Source organism: Eupeodes corollae, chromosome 2 (genome assembly GCF_945859685.1).
Source record: "Eupeodes corollae chromosome 2, idEupCoro1.1, whole genome shotgun sequence".
In the NCBI taxonomy this organism is placed as follows: Eukaryota; Metazoa; Arthropoda; class Insecta; order Diptera; family Syrphidae; genus Eupeodes; species Eupeodes corollae.
This window is the reverse complement of record NC_079148.1, coordinates 8,570,245-8,591,985: the sequence shown is the minus strand read 5'-3', so window position 1 is coordinate 8,591,985 and position 21,741 is coordinate 8,570,245. Positions and strand designations below refer to the sequence as shown.

At 35.1% G+C, this 21,741-nt stretch overlaps 2 protein-coding genes across 2 annotated transcripts in view; one reads left to right on the top strand and one right to left on the bottom strand.

The window, feature by feature from the left end:
* LOC129946602 (golgin subfamily B member 1) overlaps positions 1–2,906 on the top strand; it is a 34,325-nt gene extending 31,419 nt beyond the window's left edge. Inside the window, exon 13 of the mRNA XM_056056851.1 lies at positions 1,550–2,906. Within this exon, the coding sequence (XP_055912826.1) occupies positions 1,550–2,650 (1,101 nt within the window). The 3' untranslated portion in view covers positions 2,651–2,906. The remainder of the gene's footprint in view (positions 1–1,549) is intronic.
* An 8,014-nt stretch (positions 2,907–10,920) lies between these two features.
* LOC129948044 (uncharacterized) lies at positions 10,921–20,193 on the bottom strand. The gene is made up of 5 exons (XM_056058855.1): positions 19,953–20,193; positions 18,803–19,746; positions 18,318–18,440; positions 13,674–14,002; positions 10,921–13,608 (listed from the first exon to the last, which is right to left on the bottom strand). Exons 1-5 carry the CDS (start codon positions 20,110–20,112, stop codon positions 12,612–12,614), a joined length of 2,553 nt encoding a protein of 850 aa, XP_055914830.1. The 5' UTR covers positions 20,113–20,193; the 3' UTR covers positions 10,921–12,611.
* Positions 20,194–21,741: the final 1,548 nt, after the last annotated feature.

The following is a 21,741-nucleotide window of genomic DNA, read 5'->3' as shown; positions in this document are numbered from 1 at the left end:
AGCTTTATTGATCTTTTAAAAAGAAAATTATATGAAAGGCTAACAGACCCTACTCCCTCATCCATTTTGAAACGATCTGTAAAACCCGATACATGATAATTTTACGACCCTGTTTTATATCCAGTCGTCCTAGTAGGTATTTCTGTTAGTGATACTTAATTAAAACCTATGTAGGGCGTTAAATAGTCATTTTGAGTGTCCGTGTCTATGTCAATAGTGTTCTTTATGTTTTTGTGATACACTTAATAAACCTCTTACTTTTGAAAAGAACAACTTCAAGAATGTTCGCAAGTTGTTTAAATTTAATACCAATATTCACGTTTAGTCACCATAACTTTAAGAGCAATTAGACCATTTTTGATGCCATCATTTGCCCAAAGAAACAAAAAAGTGTACGCAGTGATGAAAATATCGATGCCACTATAGCTCCCGTTCAAGAGGATCCAAATCAATCATTCACACGACGTTCTGAACAATAAGGACATTTCTGTAACGTCATTATGGCGAACAAATCTTACCCTGTTGTGCCATCTAATTTATTTAAATCCTTAATTGACTTGAAGAACAGCTTGCCATTGATGTTGACTTTTATCGAAATACAATTTTCAGCGATCAGGCTCATTTCTGGCTGAATGGATTTGTCAACAAGCAAAATTTGCTTTATTTGGCAGGCAGCTCTACGATTGCATCTAAAATATCAATTTTTGGTGTTACATAAGGCAGGGCCATGTTTTTCTTTGTGTCGACGATGCTAATCGGCACGTTACAATGAATAGAATTCCTTAAAGCATTATGAATATTTAATATGTATGGCCTCAATTTTCAAGTATAGACTTATCTAATGTGTGGTTTCAACAGAAAAGTGCCACAAGCTACACAAAATGTGTTACAATCAGCTTATTGAAGAGTTAATTTGGCGAGGCCTTTATTTCAAAAAATGGAAAAGTCTCATGAGCGCCTCGCTCGTGTGATTACACTACGTAAAGTCATTTGTCTATCTGACAAAAAGCTTAGAGCTTATATTTAACTTGAAATTGCTTGAATTTCGGCCAAATTATTCGAAAAGTGATCGAAACCTGAGTTTTCAACGACTGGACTTCTGAGAACGTGCTTTTTATTCCTTGAACTAACAAAAATGATGTAACACAAAGTTTTCCATATTGAAGGACGAATCTTTACTTTATTCCCAAAATTGTCTTTTTTTCTAAAAATTTAAAACTTTAAGCTCAAATAGAGGGTTACAGAACAGAACAAAATGGTGGTATTAGAAACCTTTACATCAAATTTATTTTCACGATACATTGACGCTCTCCGCAACAAACAAACTTTTCAAAACTTTCAAATCTTTAAAAATATGGCTTCCCCTAAAATTATTTAAGAATCGATAGCGAAAGTTTTATGGTGCCAAAAGTATCACACAAAGTCTACACCTTCATTATATCTGTTCAATGTTTGTCCTTGTCTTTGTATTTGTTTTTTCTTCTATGAGTCCCCGTGTTTTACAAGATTATGGTCATCAAGTTATTAAAATAAGTTCAAATTATTTCAGCGTAAAAGTTATGTGACGAACTTCAAAAGAAAACTCCTAAGCGGTGGAGGCGGCAGCGGAGGCGGCTCCACAATTCAATGCTCGTCAACGCCACGAAAAAGCAAAGCACATATTGATCAACGTCGTTTGCTTGATCAAATAATGTCCACCGCTAGTCCATCGGGGCCTGAATTTTCGCCCGATTGTATTGTCAAGCCAGCTGTAAATCTTCCATCGTCTCTAAAGAAATTAGAGTTGAATCGGAGGATGTCTTTATTCAAATGGCGACAGCCAAAATTAACCTATGCTTCGGATAGTGGTAATTCCGATGTCATGAATTCACCTCAAATCAAAAATATTAGATATGGCAGTGGCAGTGGTAGTGGTAGTGGCTCAAAGAAACGCTCAAAACGTTCCAAAGATCGACGAGGGTCTATTTATTTCCGAGGCTCTATGTTCGCCAGAAACTGTCGCACTCCTACAACAGGCTTTCGTGAAGTGTTTAAGAAAAAATCGAAAGTTCAACGCAATGCTATTTTCAATAAATACCGCCATGAGGTTTTGAATGAGATGCTCATTAAAAAAGCCTCCCTATGTCCTGACAATTGGGACGAATTCTGCAGCAACAACAACAACGAGGAATTCTTTTTGAAAGACTTCAAAATGAATAAGCATTCGAATGAAGATGATGGTAATTCCTGTGGAGAGGATGACGAAGATGATGGAAATTATAATAAAAGCTCAAAGCACTTCCAACAGCTCTTGGAAGCTAAAGAATCGCATGCCCCATTCGAGATAAGTGAAATTAACAGCAATCCATCGTGTTACAATATCAATAATTCCTCGAGTAATGTTCATTCGCGAACGATCTACGGCGCAAGCGTGATTTTGAATCGTAAAATTCCAAATGTCAGTACGACAATGGTACGCAAGAGTTCGATTTATGTTAAAGGAGTCGACGGCAAGAGCGTCATATTAGTGACCAACCAGACCATAACCCTCAAGGATCTGGCACAGATGTGGCTTCAGATGAATATCTCGGCGAAAAGTTTTATTGCCCTAATTCTAACTGCAACTTTCATTGGAATAATTTCTGTTGTTATTAATTTTCTCTATCGATAGAAATGTTATTATTTTTTTTTAATTTAACTAAAGATAAATAAAATTATTTATTTGTAAAATTACCTATGTAAAAATGTTAATAAGTTGTACTTTGAAAAATAACCAACAAATACTCTGTAAAAATTATTATTGTATCGTTTAACAAAAACTGTAATATACAAATTTACAACATATAGATTCTTACATAAATTAAAAAATTGTTAGAAATCGTCTTTTATTTTGTGTAATAATTTGTTTTATTGTTAATTTTGTTTTCTTTTCAGAATACACCGCCCAACAGAAGACGACTAAGCAATTTATTTAAGAAAAAATAAAACCAAAACGATAAAACTACCACACCCCAGCTAAGCTGCATTGCAGTGTTTTTGCAATTTGTACAAATTTTTATATTTTAAAACTTTTAGGTATTAGTTTTTTTTTTTAAGTTGTGTATAATTATTTAAATATTTTATTAATATTATTTTTAATATATTAAATACTTTTTTGTCTTTGATTGTACGTAATTGTGTTTTTGTTATTTGTTTGTTGTGAGATTATCAATTCCTTTAGTTCCTTTTTGATTGTTCAATGTTTAATACATGTTAAGGATTCATTTTATGGTAGAAAATTGGGGCTTTACTATTGGAAAAGAAAGCAACACCATTCATTTTTAAGGATGTCGTGGTAAGTTGAAATTTCCTTAATTGCGTGTATCCTTTTTTTTTTGCACAGGCAAAATTGTCGGGTGTTGTTTTGAGAGACTTGAAAACTACACTCAGCGACAAAAAAACCCTCCCATTGATATTTGTTCATATATTTGTATTTCAACAGTGAAATTTTACTTCTCATCCAATTTTTGTATCTTTACTTTTTTGCCATTTGATTTGACAAAGAACGAATATGAAAAGCTAAGAGTATTGTTGTCAACGAAACAATGTATTGGATTAGAAGTTGCATTCAGGAGAGCATTTATAAAAATGAGAAAGAGTGGTGGAGATAAAACGGAGCCCTGGGGCACACCAGCATTTATTTTGTGGTTTTCAGACTTGAACCCATCCAATACTACTTATATTGAACGATCCGAAAGGTAATTACTAATCCAATGAAGGATAAGTGAAAACCGAAGGCACGAATTTTCTATAAAAGAGCCTGATGGCAAACCCTATCAAATGCTCTTCAATGGTCTACATTAATTGATGTGAATAAAAAGTCTTAATAATCCCTTTACCTTTGATAGATTCTTGCATTTGCATTTTGATTACATTCTTTCTCTTTTACTCCTGGACACAGAAATATCACATACTATTTTAACAGTTAAATTCTTATTTTGAGTTGTTTCATAAAAAGATTTTTTTTTAACAAAATGGACCGAGGAGCGCGCATTGTAGTCCCGAGAAGAGGACAATTATTTTTTTTATTCATACACAAGGTAAGTACCCGTCCCAAATATCCAAAACACTTAATTGTTCCCGTATAATGGTTTATCTTTATAATGCCATTGGTTTATTGAGAGCAAATCGAGATTTGATTTGATACAATTCATAAACCACTACACATCAAAACTTAGTTACAAATTGACAGCGCCTTTGCTAGAAAAAGCAAATATTACCCTTTTAAGTTTTCTCGAAACATTATGGCGGAAGTAAATGAAGAATTTGGTGTTGATGTCTCAAGCAGTATGACAAGAAGAAGACTCAACAATGCTGGGTTGAGCCATAAAAACAAAATCTTCCAGTCTTAGAAGAGAATGCTTTGGAGTGTCGAAATCAAAGTTAATTGAATTGGTCCAGATGGGAACACATTTGTTCAACGCCAAAGGTGCCAAGTATACAATCACGGGTACACTCTTAAGACTGTGAAAAGTATGCAACTTGATGGTCTGGGAAACATTTTCATGGCATGGAGTGGGTTCACTGTTGAGGATTGATGGAAGAATGGATAAATACTCCTATCCCAATATTCTTAAGAATACCATGGAACCATTTTCCTTTGAGTCTATGCCAGTAAATTGGATATTCGTGCATCACAATGATCCCAAACATGCATCAAACATAGGCAAATATTGGCTTTTAGACGAACAAATTGATGTACTGACCACAGAACATCTATTTGATGATGTTAAAGTTAAGATTGGGTAGAAAAAATAAAAAAACGAACGATCTTTGGACCGGTATCAAGTAAGCGTGGTATTCTATCCCACAGAGTATATGCCAAGAATTAGTTGGAAATTAACCAAGTAGGTGGCAGGAAACTTTGAAAAACCGTAGTCACCCAACAAAGTACTTACTTGGTAGTAATGTTAGATTTAGAATTATAAGAACTTTTACCCAAAAAATTGATTATTTAACAATTCTAGGAATGTGTGCTATTTCTTTGTCCCCAAGAAATAACCTCACCACAAATTAAAATAATCTAAAAAAACCTAGTTTATATAGCTTATAATTTTAAATTTGTATATGTATAAATTATAAGATGTCCTTAAATAAAAATAACAAATGTTTGAGTATCGTAAGGATAAAATAAAACTAATATTAAAAAAAAAACATCAGAAGTGTGCTATTTCCTTGTCCATAGCTGTTTGTATTTTACCATCTGTAAAACCTTCTTCTTGTGAGCCATTACAATGTTTGGTGTTAAAGCCATTATTATTATGCTGGAAGGTACTGCCAATGCTGACAAATATATGACATTATAAATGTAGGTGTTTTGCCAACATAAGAGCCATATTCCGAGAGTTCCGGAAATTTTATTTTCTAAGATGCCACCAAGGCAAAAAAGGTATGTTTAAACGTAGTGCATTCTTTTGGACAATTTAAGAAAAATTGATGAGTTCTTTATGTTAAGCAAAAAAAAAAAATCATAAAGATTTTCTCGGGATTTTGTCGCTTTTATGGCCAGGAAACAGTCCAGACCTGAATCCAATTGAGAACTGTTGGCAGCAAATAATGTACAACAAAAATAAGAGAAAAACGTTTAAAAACCATCATTGAGATGATAGAAGTATTTTGGTCAATTCCATGTCAAAACCGCATTCGTGACTTAATTTATAAAGAAAAGGTTCGGAACGACGAAATATAAATTATAATTTGTTTTTGGTTTGTACTTAATTCTTTGATAAATATCCGTTTCGATATCTGGTAGATTTTTGAAGAAAACATGATTTTTACTACGACGAAGCACATTTCTCACTGGGTGGGTATGTTCATGTATGTCATGTATGGGGTTCTGAGAATCCTCAAGTAATTGAAGAGAGGCCATTACGTCCACAAAAAGTCACTGTTTGGTGCGTTTTTTGTTCGGGTGGTGTGATTGGATCTTACTTCTTTAAAAACGACGATGGACCGACTGTCGCCGTCAATTCGGAGCGTAATTTCTCGTCGTGGCAATATCAACTGGCCACCAAGATCATGCTTTTTGAAACAGCTGGTTTTTTTGTGATACGCAAAAGACTTGTTAAAGCAGATAAACCTTAAACTCTTGAGCACTCAAACACCAACATACGGTAAGTTATGGCTGAGATACCGTCAACTTCAACGTTCGAATTTTATAATAAAAAAGAAATATCATGAAGAAAATATTTTATGTGTTTTATTTACAGTTGTGTTCATAAAAATAGCAGTGCTGATCATATTTTATTAGATTGTCAATTATTTAAATATAGGAAATTCTTACAAAAAAAAAAATTACCATGTTGCCAGCATCTAACGGTCTTTCGTTTTCATATTAGAGACTTTTAGCTTAAAGTTATAATCTACTTTTCCCTGTGAACACGCATTATTTCAAACTCTCTGTATATAGAGTGTTCATAAAAATAGCAGTGCTTTTGATTTTATAATTAAAAAGTGTTAAAAAAATCATTTTTTTTTATTTTTCGGTAAATAAATATTTTAATGTATAAAGTTTTAAGTATTTGTAACATACTAGCATATACAAAATTAATAAATATTACCTCAAAAATAGACAACTATTAATATTAGAAAACTGGGTTTGGAGCGAAAAGCCTACCAAAATATTCAAGACATTTTTTGCTCAGCAAAAATGGTCAGTAACGCCTCACAATGGCAAAATAAACCGAAAAATCGAGGCCCAAAAAGGATGACTACTGAAATAACTGACATAAAAATTGTTCAGTTATCAAAACAAAACCCTTCCATAGCCTCTAGGAAAATAAGAAATGGACTTCAACTGTCTGTTAACGCTGTCACAATACGAACACGTCTTTTATAGGCAAAGTTAAAAAAGGCATGTGGCAAAGAGAATGGAGTTTGATAAAGCGCATAGAGATTAGGCAAAAGAGAAAGGGAGGAATGTTCTGTGGAGCGATGAAAGGAAATTCGTCCTCTTTGGGTCTAAGGGTTGTCGAGAATAAATGAAGCAAACGATCCACGGTACACTATAAAAACAATGAAGCATGGTGGAGGAAAAATTATGATATGGGCTTGCTTTTCATATTACGGGGTCGGGCCTATTTATCCCATAGGGGTTATCAGGGATGCAACCGAGTATGTGAAAATTCTCGAGGAGTTTATGTTACCATATGCTAAATAGGAAATGCTGTTGATTTGGGTATACCAACAAGACTATGACCCAAAGCATACGTCAAAAAATGCTAAATCATGGTTTGCGCAGAAGAAGAAATCCGTTATAAAGTGGCCCGCTGAATCCCCCGACATTAACCCCATCGAAAATTTGTGGGGGGATGTTAAAAACGCAGTTCATAAAGCAAAATCCAAAAATTTGAAAGAATTGTGGGAAGCAGTGCGTGATTCGTGGAACGCAATACCAGTCGAGGTGTGTCAGGTTTTAGTGGAGTCGAAGCCACGTAGATGCGAAGCAGTCATAAAAAACAATGGATATGGAACAAAGTATTAATTGTAAGCTAACGTTTTTTGTATAATTTCATATAACTTATTAAAGTTTTTCTTACTTCTGTTGTAATAGATCCAGTACTTTGCCATGCACTGCTTTTTTATGAACAGCCATATATTTAAAAAACGGGTTTTACAGTGACAAAGCTAACGGTAAAAGTCGATAATACTTATTTTCTGAATATGAATTATGAATAAAATATTTTAGTTTGTTATTAGAAGTTTAATGAAATGGATTATAACGTTGATATTGAAGGCCTTTTTGTTTTATTTGGAGAGCACTGCTATTTTTATGAACACAACTCTACGTTTACTTCTGAAACTGCAAAATGGATAATCCTGCATAAAAACAAAAAATATGGGGTCTCACAATATGTGGACAGGGTATCCGCCTATTTTTATTATATTTAGACTCCTTTATTTATCAATTTATTCTTGCAGTTATCTGTCATTATTGGTTTTTGAAAAACAAATTAATACGTTAATACCCCTATTATGGTTGGCGAATCGAACGTTCGAAGTGAGATATTTTCATTAGCGAACTATTACATTCCACATATGAAAGTATAATAATAACACGAATAACGTTAAAATCAACGAACAATCGATAGCGACTATAGAGTGATATCAATCTTCAATCTCTTAAGTCAATCAATCTTAAGTCGAATCAACGGTTCTCAATTCGCCAAAGGTAATACAAATTTCTCACACTCACACGTTTATTCATTCGTCTCGCCAATGGTAATAGGGGTATAAACCTTCGTATCTTTAGATTTTGTAGTATTTTTAGGTCTTTTAATTTTTCGTGGCAGACTTCTTAATCAAATTTGTTTGTATGCGTATAAAGTAATAATGAAAGTAATGAAGTCATGCATTGGAACCAGTGGGTTAAACCTCTGAAGTCCACGAATCACCTTCTGTCCGTTTAGGGAATAACAAATAGGAGCCTTGAGCTGTCTTGGGTTGTCCTCACCTAAGATTAGGTTGAGCTTCAAGCCTTCCCAGTCATTACTGATCTTAGCAATGCTTTCTCTTAAGAATTCCCTGAAAAACTCGTCTGTGCACTTGATTACTCTGTATCCGCTGAGAATTTCACCAGAAATGGCACAAAGCCCTTTTTTTGTCCATCGTCAAGCTTACTCTTTTTCTCAGTTGGAAGGTCCTCTTTCTGAGATCCGTTACGCTTAACAATCTTTTCTTAAGTAGCCAAAGAGTTATTGTACTCTTCAATCACCTTTTTTTACTTTGTTTTGTCTTCAGCATCCTTCTCATGAATTGTCCCCGAGTAGCTCTGGCTGGCTCTGCTACCTGAGGGTTTGGCTTGGTTGTACCTTGGAAGTACTATCAGCCCTATTCTGCTATTCACGTGGATCGTATATTCGATTCACCCATTCGCTTCCCTTTCACACTTTTGGCATTCACAAAGCTAGTGGTTACGTAGTCAAGGGATTATGATTGGCTTGATCTAGCTACAAAAGTAGTTGAAATAAACCCTCCGATGTAGTGTACAAAATTCGTCTACAAAGTTAGTGGAGAATGATTTTGACGTTTCAGAATCAGCTGATCGGTAAAGACAAACGAATTCAAAATGAAATAAATCGTTCAGTATTTAAATACAAATATAAATCATGCAAATCGTGTCTTAAATTTGATTTTATTGAATTTAAAAACACAAAAGATAAATTAAAGTTATCAAATCAAAAATATTTCTTATTTTATATTATTTGCATTTGTCAATAATATGACAGTTTCAGATTGACTAGCTTTGTGGTGTAGTTTTGCATTCACACAGCTAGTTGAATTTTGACTTCGTTACCACCAGCTTTGTGAATGCGACCACTGCCTTTGTATTCTGCTATCCATCGGGTGAACTACATTATCCCAAACCAATTTGACATTTAAATAAACAGCTGTTCATGTAAAAATCTTGGGAGTGTTTGAAAATTGTTGTGATTCATTCAAAAATTAAGTTTAATCAATCCACCTAAACAGAATAATTTGTGTAATTTTTGGAAATTGTCAGTATTGGGCTTTTTATTCCAATTGCAAGCAGTAAGTGAATCCTCAAACAGAGGGCTCTGGACAAATGTTAAAAAGTGTCTTCCTTCCCCTAAAAACGTTAATATTCTTTTATTTATGAAACAAATATACTTAACTTAGGAATAAATTAGTTTTCACTTACATTTTGCTTACAAAAATTGACAAACCAAACATCAAATGAAAAATCCGCTGCATTTTATATGCGGATCTGAATTGTATAGAATGAATGCTTTCACGTGAATAGAAGAATACCGCGCAGTATTACCGACGTTACCAACATACACACAGCCCTATTCTGCTATTCACGTGGATCGTATATTCGATTCACCCATTCGATTCCCTTTCGCACTGCTTTTGCATTCTGCTATCCATCGGGTGAACTACATTATCCTAAACCAATTTTACATTCAAATAAACAGCTGTTCGTGTAAAAATCTTCGGAATGTTCGGTAAATTGTTTTGACTCATACAAAAATTAAGTTTAATTAATCCGCCTAAACAGAATAATCTGTGTAATTTATGGAAATGGGCAGTATTTGACTTTGTATTCCAAATGTAAGCAGAGGAATAAGAGAATGCTCAAACAAAGCTTCGGAGAAATGTTTAAAAGTGTCTTCCTTGCCCTTAAAATGTTAATATTCTTTTATTTATAAAAAAAATATTCTTAATTTAGCAATAAATTAGTTGTCACTTACATTTTGCTTATAAAAATTAAAAAACGAGACATCAAATGAAAAATCCGCTGCATTTTATATGCGGATCTGAGTTGTATGGAATGAATGCTTTCACGTGAATAGAAGAATACCGCGCAGTATTACCGACGTTACCAACATACACAGATTCACTTCGAATGAATAGTAGAATAATGATTAGTGAAAATTCTAGTAAAACTCCCCCCGATGAATAGCAGAATAGGCCTGACAGATTCATTGATTAGTGAAAATTCAAGTAAAATTCCCCCCGATGAATAGCAGAATAGGCCTGTGGCTGGTACTCAACTCACTGTGCTCCCTGAAGGTTTGGAAATCATCAAAGCATTGTTACAGGCCCCCGGCTGGAGGCCAAAAGTTCATTCTTAAAGTTGGCGGATGGTCCGAATTTTTGTAATGTCAGTAACGTCCATTGTGGGGGAAAAATAAACAAAAATTCCACGATTAGGGCGGCCGGGAAAGGTCAGCCAAAGTAGAGCCGATTACCGGGGCAATGCAAAAAAACAAAAAGGGCCATGCCACTGCGTCCGAATGAGCTCGTTATCAGACGGCCCCCCCCCCCCGCCAGGTTTTTATTTTCGTCATGGATTATGAAAACGCTCACACATCACTGAAAATTACTGACCCCGCATCTATGTTCAGAACGCGTTACTGTTGGTTGAGTTATTGAAGAGTAAAGGAACCTAAGAACAATTCGTCATGACCTTTACTGATCTCCATTTTGACAACTCTCAAGACACCTGTGATGGTAAGAATACTTCCTTCATTGTTTTTGGCATACCTTACTGAATTTGAAATTTAAAACTTATCCAATTTTGTATTGCATGACAAGTTCAACGAAACTTTTACGCAATAAGAACAACTGTAATGTACTCCTACCTCCTTAAAGATAGATATCACTTAATTGGCAATTCATTATCATTATAATAAAATACGTAACACGAATTTTCTTCCCTTTGTCGATACCCTCCTAAGTTTCCTTTTGACAACTTCAATACGAAGTCCTCCTTTCAATTTTGCAATTCTTTCAAATGATTGAATTTTCTTTCAGTCGAAACAAAAAAAAATCGATTAAATAAATGTTCCATAGCTCAAATTAAAAGAATTCAGCTTCACTAAATTCTATACCAAATACACCATAGGTACGAGTACCTCTACAATTGTATTCACTTTATTAACGATTCATCTTATTTTCTTCACTTTTTCCTTTAGCATCTTCGAAACCAGAAGAACTGAAATACCGAGAGAGCGAGTAGGTATTTTGTCTTTTCGTTTTCAAGATTTAATACTGAACTACAGAACTACAGGTGCTGCAACTCAACACCTCTTTGTGTACATTCAGAAACAATGTACGGATGTACTACACAAAGCTTTTATTATACCCTGTCCATTGTACAATGCCATCTCTATGCTGCCCACCCATTTATTTCATCCGGTCGACCAGGAATTTCTTTTCCAACAACGCACGGTGCGACGACGACGACGAAGATGACGTTCGGACGTTTACCTTACAGCTACACCCAAAAGCTATGTTTCTATGCTATTGCTGCTGTTGTTGCTGTTGCTGTTACTGCTTCAATGGTTCCTTGTCGCCATTACTATTAATTTGTTGCTCATTTATTGTCCATAACTTTCCTTAATTACAGGAGGTAAGTTTATTGTTCAAATTTGGCCTTGGGTTTTCCAGGCCAACTAATTACTCTTGGTGTATATGAGGCTCTAGGGGGTAGGTATGTGTATTTACGTTCTGTCTTTTTTTCAATTATTCTTTTGGTAAATTAATCAAGCCTATGGCAATTTCCTGAGAAAGTTTATTTGGTGTGTGTGAGTTTGTTTTTTCCTTACCTAAGGCGGTATAATATGTTTCAGGGATTGTATGTGACTCTAAATTTGATCTGACGACATGCCTCGTGGTTTTTTCTAGTGACAAAAGTCTTTGAATGACCAATCGATATCCACAAGTAACATTTCTTTAGAGAAAGAAAAGGTCCCACCAAAAAACAAAGCTGTTTAGCTTTCGACCTATTGAGAGTAGGAAGACAGTCCTGCTGCAATCCAGCAATTTTTATTTAATTATTTAAACGCCCTGAAGTCGTCCAAAAACCATACAAATTCGTGAAACTTTCACTTTGAAGGTATTCAAAAAAATAAGTTAGATCTTGTTGCCTATTAACTTCATTACTTTTCAAATTGAATCCTTTTTCTCTGTGGCCGAATTAGTAATGAGAATATTCAGATGAGAACTTTGTAATAGAATGTAGCACCATCTTCTGTTGGTATAATCTTCAAGGACACCGCACCTGTTGATGTTCCCAGCAACGTCTCTCTCTCTCTTTTAATTGTACGTTTTTGTTATTTTTGTATTCAGAGTTTCAGAGTAAAATTGTTATCTTGTCCTTCGGATTCGTAGGACTTCTTAACATCGTCAACACTCTGATGATTGTTAATCTTCTGTGGAAGTGACTCTTTTAGTTCTTTGTTGTCGTCATTACTATTTATTTGTTGGGTCTGGGTCTGTGTTTGGGTCTGTTGCCGCCCATTAGCCTCTACTGCATTATCTGTGGCAAAAAGTTGTCGCTTTAGCTTGAAAACCCCTCGGGCACTGCTATTCGAATCACCACTTCGAATCGACGATGACTTATTCGTAGTCGGACTTAACTCGATGCCATCCAAAGTGATGTCATCAATGTTAAACTCTGGTGAGCGGGATTGTCGTTGGGTTGCTGGAGTCAATTTGATGCCATTATTGGCATTGGTAGTTCTATTTGGCAATAGCGATGGTATTTTTGTGCGAATCATCTTCACTTTGCCTTCCTTTTCGTCCTTGTGTTCAATCAATTGCAACACTGTAGGCCGTTGTTTGCGCTTATCTTGAGTGCAATTTTCTGCACTTGAATCGTCCACGCCGTCGTTGTCTCCTTCGTCGCTATCTGTGTGAGGCAGTTTCAGTTGTTGTGATGATGGTAATGGTGCTGCTGATGGCTTTGAATATGTTTTCTTGGTCCTTTTAAGGATTTTTCTTTTTGCAACGCGAAAAGGATTCTCAAACACTGGCTCTGCTGGAGGGCTTATTAATGTTGCACTGACATCATCGATGCTAATTGTGGGAATTGTCAAGTCTGGTGGGGTGGTTCGGTCAAAGGTTATGTTGACAGGATGTTTCTCCATTTTTGGTGATGCAGTCAAACGATGACGAGAATTGGTTTTTGTATCTATCATAGATTTTCCCAGAGCATAGTTCTGCCAAATGGATGTGGCATGTTCACGAATTTTTAGTTTTTCACAACGCTGCCTCTCGAGATAGTCGCGGAATGTGCGATCCAGTTGATTGCTTTCATGTTCCAGCTCTTGGACGCGTAGTCTGAAATGAGAGTTTATGAATTTGTTTGCTTGCTTCTCTTTGAAAATGTAGGTATGTATACTTACTTAGCATCGAATACTATATGATCCACTTGACGTTCCTGGTCGGAAATATGTTTAATCATTTGCTGAATTTGATTTTGCTCATTTGCAAGATTCTGAATGGAATTCGATGTAATATCGTTTGCTGTTTGTGTTGATTTAGGCTTTTGCAGTTCCTCCGATTGAACATTTTTGGCTGATGACTCTGTAGTTATTCTTTTTTCTGCTTCCTGAATTTTTAAATGCAACTCCTTGTGTTTGGCTTCGAACTCGTTGAGTTTCTTTTCGAATATTTCATTTGTTGTTTGATGTGAATTATCAATTTTTGTTCTCGATGTGCTTAAGGCAAGTTCCTATACAAAAGACAAAGATTAAAAAGTTGACATTGTAGAAAATTTAATTTGGAAACTTTTTCAATTCTTGTGCTAGTAACCCTTGATGAAAGAAGCACACTTGAGAAGAGTATTCAAGGAAGGGTTAGAAAAAGGTGATGTACAGTGATCGGTAAAACTGAGGGTTGAAAATTCATATGAAAAACCTTTTAAAAAGTCATGGCTTCTAATTAATTCTATTAATCCATTACATTTTGGAAATTTTTAGAAGAGTTAAACATGCTGACTTTAGATAAAAAAAAGATCTGATGGTTTCCTACCGATACTTTTTAAAAATACCGCACAGGCAATTGCTTTGCCACATTGTGTTAGGCATATTTCTAAAAAAATTTGAAAAATTAATTTATATTTCCTATTCACAAAGCAAAAAAAAGTTCAAAAAATGATGTCCAAGACTATCGTTTAACAGTGTGTAGGTTAGGTTAGGTTAGGTTGGAGTGGCTGTCCAGATGTCATTGACGCACGTAGACCTCAAGGGTCTATTGTGATACCACTAATGAGGTTACTCATGGGAGAGTAATGAATTTAAACAAACCATTTTGTACTTTTAATAAAGTTAGAGAGACGTTTTGTGTCAATCGTTGCCAGTTCACTGGTGTTATCGAAGAAGGGATTAACGAGAAAGTAATTCCTTATAATAGGGAGTGTTTGGACATGTACATAGAAGGTGTTGGACCGTTTCCTCTTCCTCCTCGTCCATGCAGCTTCTACAGAAGACATTTGTGTAGACCCCTTGCCTCAGAGCATGTCTTCCTATGAGGCAGTGTCCCGTTATTACTTCAATTGTGGAGCTTATACTTTGTCTGCTCAGTGATATCAAGCCTTTTGACCGTTTTAAGTCAATACTTGGCCATATTTGCTTGGTTGCTAGGCAGGTGTGGTACTTTGTGACCATCTAGCATTTGTTGTTTCTAGAGCATATTGCTTGAGAAGATATTTGCATGAAGCAAGTGGTGTTCCTATGTTATGTTTTTGTCTAACATAAGGCAGAAGTGTTCCGTTTTTGGCGAGCTCATTGGCTTTGCAATTTCCCGGAATGTCTCTGTGGCCCGGCACCCAAATGAGGTGAATGTTAAACTGTTCCGTCATCTCATTCAGAGATTATCGACAATCGTGGACTGTTTGAGAGTTTGTGGAGACAGACGCGAGAGATTTAAGAGCGGCTTGGCTGTCTGAGAAGATTCGTATACCCTTACAAGATATAACGTTTTCTTTGAGCCAGGATAGTGCTTCTTTAATCGCCATTACTTCTGCCTGGAATACACTACATAGATTGGGAAGTCTATAGGATAGACTGAGATTCAGTTGTTCTGAAAAGATACCACTTCCAACTCCGTGATCGGTCTTTGAACCATCAGTATAGAAGCCTTACACATGAGTTGGCAGCCACCTTTTTGGAGAAGATGTCTAGTGGTGTTAGGTTTTAAAGCACTTCCAGTGCTGCCGTTGGTGTTGAGCGAAGTGCTCCTGTGATGCACATACCTGCTGACCGCTGTACTTTGATGAGCTTATTTATATATACCATCTTGTCCAGTGCAGTCCACCATACGACAGTTCCATAAATGAGTATCGGTCTGATTACCGAAGTGTATAACCAGTGGGTTATTTTTGGGGAGAAGCCCCATTTGATCCTATGGCCTTTTTACAAGTAAAAAGCGCTACATTAGCCTTTTTTACTCTTTCATCAATATTTGCCTTTCAAATTAGTTTTTTGTCTAAAATGAGGCCCAAATATTTAGCTTGGTTGGAAAAGCTTAATGATATTCCTCTAATCTTGGGTGGGCTAATCTGAGGAATTTTATATTTTCTCGAAAAAAGTATTAATTCTGTTTTATGCGGGTTGACGTCAAATCCACATTGCTTAGCCCATTTAGTTAGCCTATTTAGGGCATTTTGTAGGAGTTCCGAGAGAACTTGGGGATGCTTCCCAGATACGGATATCGCAACATATCGTCAGCATAGGCAATCACCTTAAAACCCTCTGCTTCCAATGCTGTAAGTAGGTCGTTTACTACCATGTTCCATAAAAGAGGCGAAAGGACTCCACCTTGGGGAGTGCCTCGATTCACCGATCTGGTGGTAGTAAAACTTCTCATGTTAGAAATTATTGTCCTGCTTTTGAGCATGAGTGTGTAAATAATAAGCTATTTTTAAATGTATGTAAGTGTCAGAATCAGTAGCGGATTTAGGGGAGGTCTACCGGGGCGGAAGCCCCAGGGGGGCCCCACAATAGAGACTTCGGGAAATTTTTGTTTAAAATTCTCTCTAATAAACACTAGCAGACATCTTTTCCTTTGATATGTAGTTTTTGCTCTTTTACCTTCAATTACAGCCTACAGTACTTTGTACATACATGATTATTTAATTAAAATAGTCTTAAATAACAAAAATCATTGATCTATATTTGTTCACTCCAATCAGGCAATCAGTAAAATATCAAAATCTCAAATGGCCTTCATAAAAAGCTCTTCCAATTCACTACCCATCTTGAGGGAGTATCCTATCCTAATCGCTTAATGGCTCAGTGGGGTGGTACTTGCCTGCAACCTCGAAAATTGCGTATTCGATTCCGTGTCTCGAAATTTGTTTTCTAATTTATTGCTGTATATCGGTTTTCTTCGATTCTTGGAAAAGTCAAATATTATTCACTAATTGGTAATTTGTATATCGGCTGTTCTTCGACTTCGTGCAGAATTTGTTTACGTTTTCCACAGCCAGTACCAAGCAGCACCGAATTCTGATTGAGAAATTATCGGAGAAGAAAAGCGGCTAATTTTTAGTCTTGAAAAAGCCCAGCGACAATCGTTGGTCTTGTCGAGCTGAAGCTACGACAGCCTAAGTCAACGGCTATTCGGAAATCGAAGAAGCTCTAACCAGCATATCTTTCAATAAAGAGCAAGATGTTGCAAGACCCGAAAATGATTCTTGTATCGGCAATGTGTGCACTAGAATCATTGAAATCATTCGTGGAATCCATACGAAATGATTATGGTAATACGAGGAAGCAGCCAAAAAAGTATCTCATACTTAATGAATATGTACAATCACGCACCCGCACCAGAACGAGAAATGTGAGGTCCATTCGATTACGGAAAAACACAAGACGTAAATCTGTCACAAAAGAAAAAATACAAAGTATCCGCCTTCTTCCCAGTGATTGACCAGTTATCCGTTTCTCTTACTAAAATATTGCAAGCCTATGAAGCTGAGATTTGGATTCCTGAATCCCATCGAAAAGATGGATGCTGAAAATTTGCACCCTGCAGCAGAGGCATTGGTGAAAGTGGACCATGGAACAGATTAATCGCCTGAACTATTTTACTACCAAATTCTCGAAAATCAAAATTTCAGAGCTAGATTCCCAAACCTCGAAATTGTATTAAAAATGTATTTGGTTTTGATGCTAACAAATTGCACTGGGGAGCACTCATTTTCAAAAATGAAAATTATAAAAAATAGGCTTCGAACCATGATGAGACATAACCGTCTATCGATGGTTTCTAGCATTGAAAGCGAATTACTCTGAGAACTGGATTTCAAAAAAAATCATCAACAATTTTTCGGCGAAAAAACTCAAAAGGTTCCGTTCGTTAACCATTAAATTTAATTTTAGATAATTCTTTTTTCCCTTCATATTTACATATATGTGTTTGTTCAATACTAAAGAAATCTACTTGGTTTCATAATAAATTATTTATTGAATAACTCGAGTGAAAAAATGGTTTACATTATTTAAAAAAAAAATATAATTTGGCTAGAGGGGGCCTCCGCTTCTTTATTGCCCGAAGCCTATGGACCTCTAAATCCGGCCCTGGTCAGAATCTTATATTCTGACGTCGTTCATCACCTTTATGTTTAAAATATTCTTTAGGAAATGCGACTCTTTGACACTAAGTTCAATTTTAATAGTCCCGTTGTTTAAGACATCCAGTGTGTAAAAATGAAAATAAAAGAAGAGGACCTAAGTGGCTACCTTGAAGTACACCAGAGGCAGCAAGAAAAGGGTAGAGTAGAGCCTTCTAATTAAGAAGAAAAAACCTTTTGAAGCCAAGAGTGGATATCTTTTGATAAAATTCTTTGTTAAATCAGTGAAGATGTTGTCAAAGCACACAAATTAAGTGGTTAGGGTAATGAGTCATTTACAATGAAAACTTCAAATATTTGAGATATTATTGGAATGTGTTACACCTTTGCAACTAGGTGATAGTTTTAAATATTAACTTAGGGACGTAATTGTTTTTAAACTGACAAATATTTACATTTAAGATTTGCTTACCTCTGTAAGTTTGTGATTATATTTGGATCTAAGAATGTCTTTTTGAATTTGCATTCGTTGCTTAAGTTCAGTCTCCATTTTATTTCGTTCTCGGTGAATAGCTTTTCGCAAGGATAATTCAATCTGTAAGAATTTAGAGAAAGTGTGTTTCAATTACTCATTAACAAGTTTATATTGGATTAAATTTAAATTTTAAAATTACAATTAACATTAACATTGGGCAGGTTCAGACAACATAAGGGACTTCATTTGCAGTCGACTTTATTCTCTGAACGTACATTTTGACCAAGGCAGTTAGTTAGTTGTTCAAGTGTCAAGAATTTCAAATTCAGAACTTTACTTCGCAATCTTCTACTTTATGTTCATAGTACAAGTACTACCAAAAACATTTTAATTTTTTGGCAGTTGGCCAATCAGAGGCTAGAAACTTGCCTTACTTTCAAGTCCCTTATGGTGTCTGAAACTGCTCATTTTATTTGAATTACCTTTTCTAAAAACAGTTTCCCATTATTGCTGGTTCTCATTTCATGTATCCAATCGCTGTAAGATTTTTCAGCACCCAACTGACCACCTCCTCTGGCTATTCCTTTACTCAATTGATCAAAATTCAAAAGACACTTTTCAAATTGCATTGCCATAGCATTGACAGCTGTTACCACCGACGCAAGTCTTTTGTTCTTCCTTTTCGATAGAGACAAATGCCTTAGATTCTCAGATATCTTTTCCAAATTTCTATTTAAATTTTCAAATTTTCTCGCTTGAAGTGATTTCTTTACAGTTTTGGCATTAGGAGCAGACTCGTGATGATGATGGTTTTGTTGTTTTTGTAAAAGATCCAAATTCACAGACATTTCCTTCATCTTTCTCGAAAGTATCATCAAATACTTGTTTAAATATCGAAAATTCTTGCTTTGATATTCAACTTTTGAATTAAGTTTTTCAGAAGCTGTTGCTGATGCTGTTGTTTTGGGCATGATGCGATGTGATGACTTCTGAGGCACTTCTTTCTCCTCCTCCTCCTCCTCGATCGATGCTATCGGTTGCTTTCCGTTTCCGTTCTCCTTCAACTTCGACTTCGTCTTCGCCATTGGTATACTTAAAAGATTCTTTAAGACAACAAACAACAGAGAATAATTTTTCTTGTTATATTCTTTGCAAATTGATTGCTTTGTGTCCATATCAAAGTTACTGCTTTTGCTTGAGAGTGCATCAAGTATTTCAAATATTTCACGTTCACTGAACCGGAAATGATGGGCACTCTCAAAGTCAGGCAGTGTGTTACGGTAGGGAACTTCGGTACAAAACACAGAGAGGGTGAAATGGCAGTTTTGAGCATAAAGAAATTCTGCTGCGAGAGTATTTAAGGCCAGGAGCAGAGGTGAAAGGTTTAATCGATGGGAGACACCTGTTTGAGCGATGATTTGTTTACCTAAAAGTAGTATGGAGTATGGTATGTTTACATTTTTGACGGTTAATGAACGACATTATCGACACTAGTTTGCTTTCGATGCCATGGTAACATATTCAAACGTAAACAAAACAAAATGTGGTGAATGAAAACTAATATTGTATTCTTTCTTTTTATGGAATATATTAATACATAAATATATTGCAATTTTATAATAATTATCTTACCTAAGGAAGTTTTATTAAAATTTGCAATTAAATCTTTTCTTAATTTTGCCTGCAAAGAACGCGCTACATCATCCCGTTCCATCCAATCCCGGAAGTGCTGTTGAAATTCCTTTTCGGAGATTTTTGTTAAATTTTTTATATTTATATTTGAAGATTCCATTATGATTATTGAAATGGTTTATTAAAAGCAAATTTAAAAATTATTGTTCATTTAATAAATACAATTCAAGTGGATTGCGAATTGTCAACAGTATTCTGAATGCCGAACAGAGTGACAGAGAAAATGTTTGTAGGGTATTTTAAATTTGTTTTGACAACTCAGAATTTAGTACAGCGGTTGTTTTTCTTTTGTTTGTGAAATTTAATGGTTGGCTTACATCACATGTATCTGCATTTGAATTTTGCATAATAAAAAGAGATGCTATATATAAAATAAATGTTTGTGCGATAAAGAGAAAAGACCAAAGTGCACAAAATATTCTTTTAAGCATTATAGGAAATTCGGAGACATTTAGAAGTCTTTAATAAAGCAACTTCGTCTGCATCAGTGGGCCTGGAAAGTTAAAAAAGTGTAACAAAAGCTTCAAATTTCTTCTATATTTTAGAATTTTGTTATTTTGGTAATTTGTTTTCGTTTGGTTACATTTTTTTAAAGAGCTTCATTTCGATTTGCTTTTAATTGTTATATTATTTATTATTATATATTTTTCTAACATTAGTGAGATATTTTTTCCTAAATTGAATGTGAATTATTGTATAAAGAATAATAAGTACCTATGGAAAAACACAATGTTTATAAATATTTGTTAGCGAAGGTTTGTGCCAATAGTGTACTGTCAAGTAATTATTGTGTTTAATGGGAAGTAAAAAATGGTAACCGCTGGTGTTATACTTTTTCACTTCCGAGTTTCGACGTATATATGACTCTTTAAATAGTTGACCTTATAAATTTTAAACTGAGAGCAAATAATTGATGAGCTGCAGCAGACTGAGCGTGGTGTGCTATGGAAGTGGCTAATAGAAAATTATAAAACTTTTGATACTTTCTAAAGTGTTTTGTAAATAAATCGGAGAGGTCTGATCAAACTGTGCTCAGGGCGTATTCGAAGTGTTCAGGCTCTACTATTAAAGGAGTGAATGTAGCTTTCCAAGAGTATTCGTTTTAACTAAAAACCTAAGGCCAATTTAATCTGACGGTTTTGACCGCGTGCACGATGAAATCCGCTAAACCTACATAAAATTGTACTAGATTTTTGTTTCTTTTTCATACGAAAGATATTGGTATCGCAAAACGTTGAACATAACCTTACCTATTCACCTGATGAAAAGTGTCTTATTAAAGATAGATAATTGATGTTTATTTTGTTTTAAAGAATAATTTTACAATATCTGCCAGATTGACAATTTTAATAAATTAAATTACTGTAATTAACAAAAAAAAAATTTAAAAAGGCCAATTTAAGAACAGAGAAAAACAAAAACAAATTACTAGCAAATTTAAAGCGTCATAATTCTGCATCTACACATATCGTAACGCATCTTTGCAATCGTTATAGAGCTTGGAGACATCCATCTCATTCAGTATACTAAGAACTTTTTCCTCTGATATAACGTCACTTCCAAGAATATTTCTTCTAGTTTCCCTTAAATTTGGACACGTTCCGACGAAATGTATGACGTTCTCTTTTTCTGCTAAATTACAAACAGTACGCTTCAGTCTTAAATCAGGTCTATGCGGTATGAAGTTCAGGTTAAGTAGTTCGCTTCTTAACTTGACCATTGTAGCAAT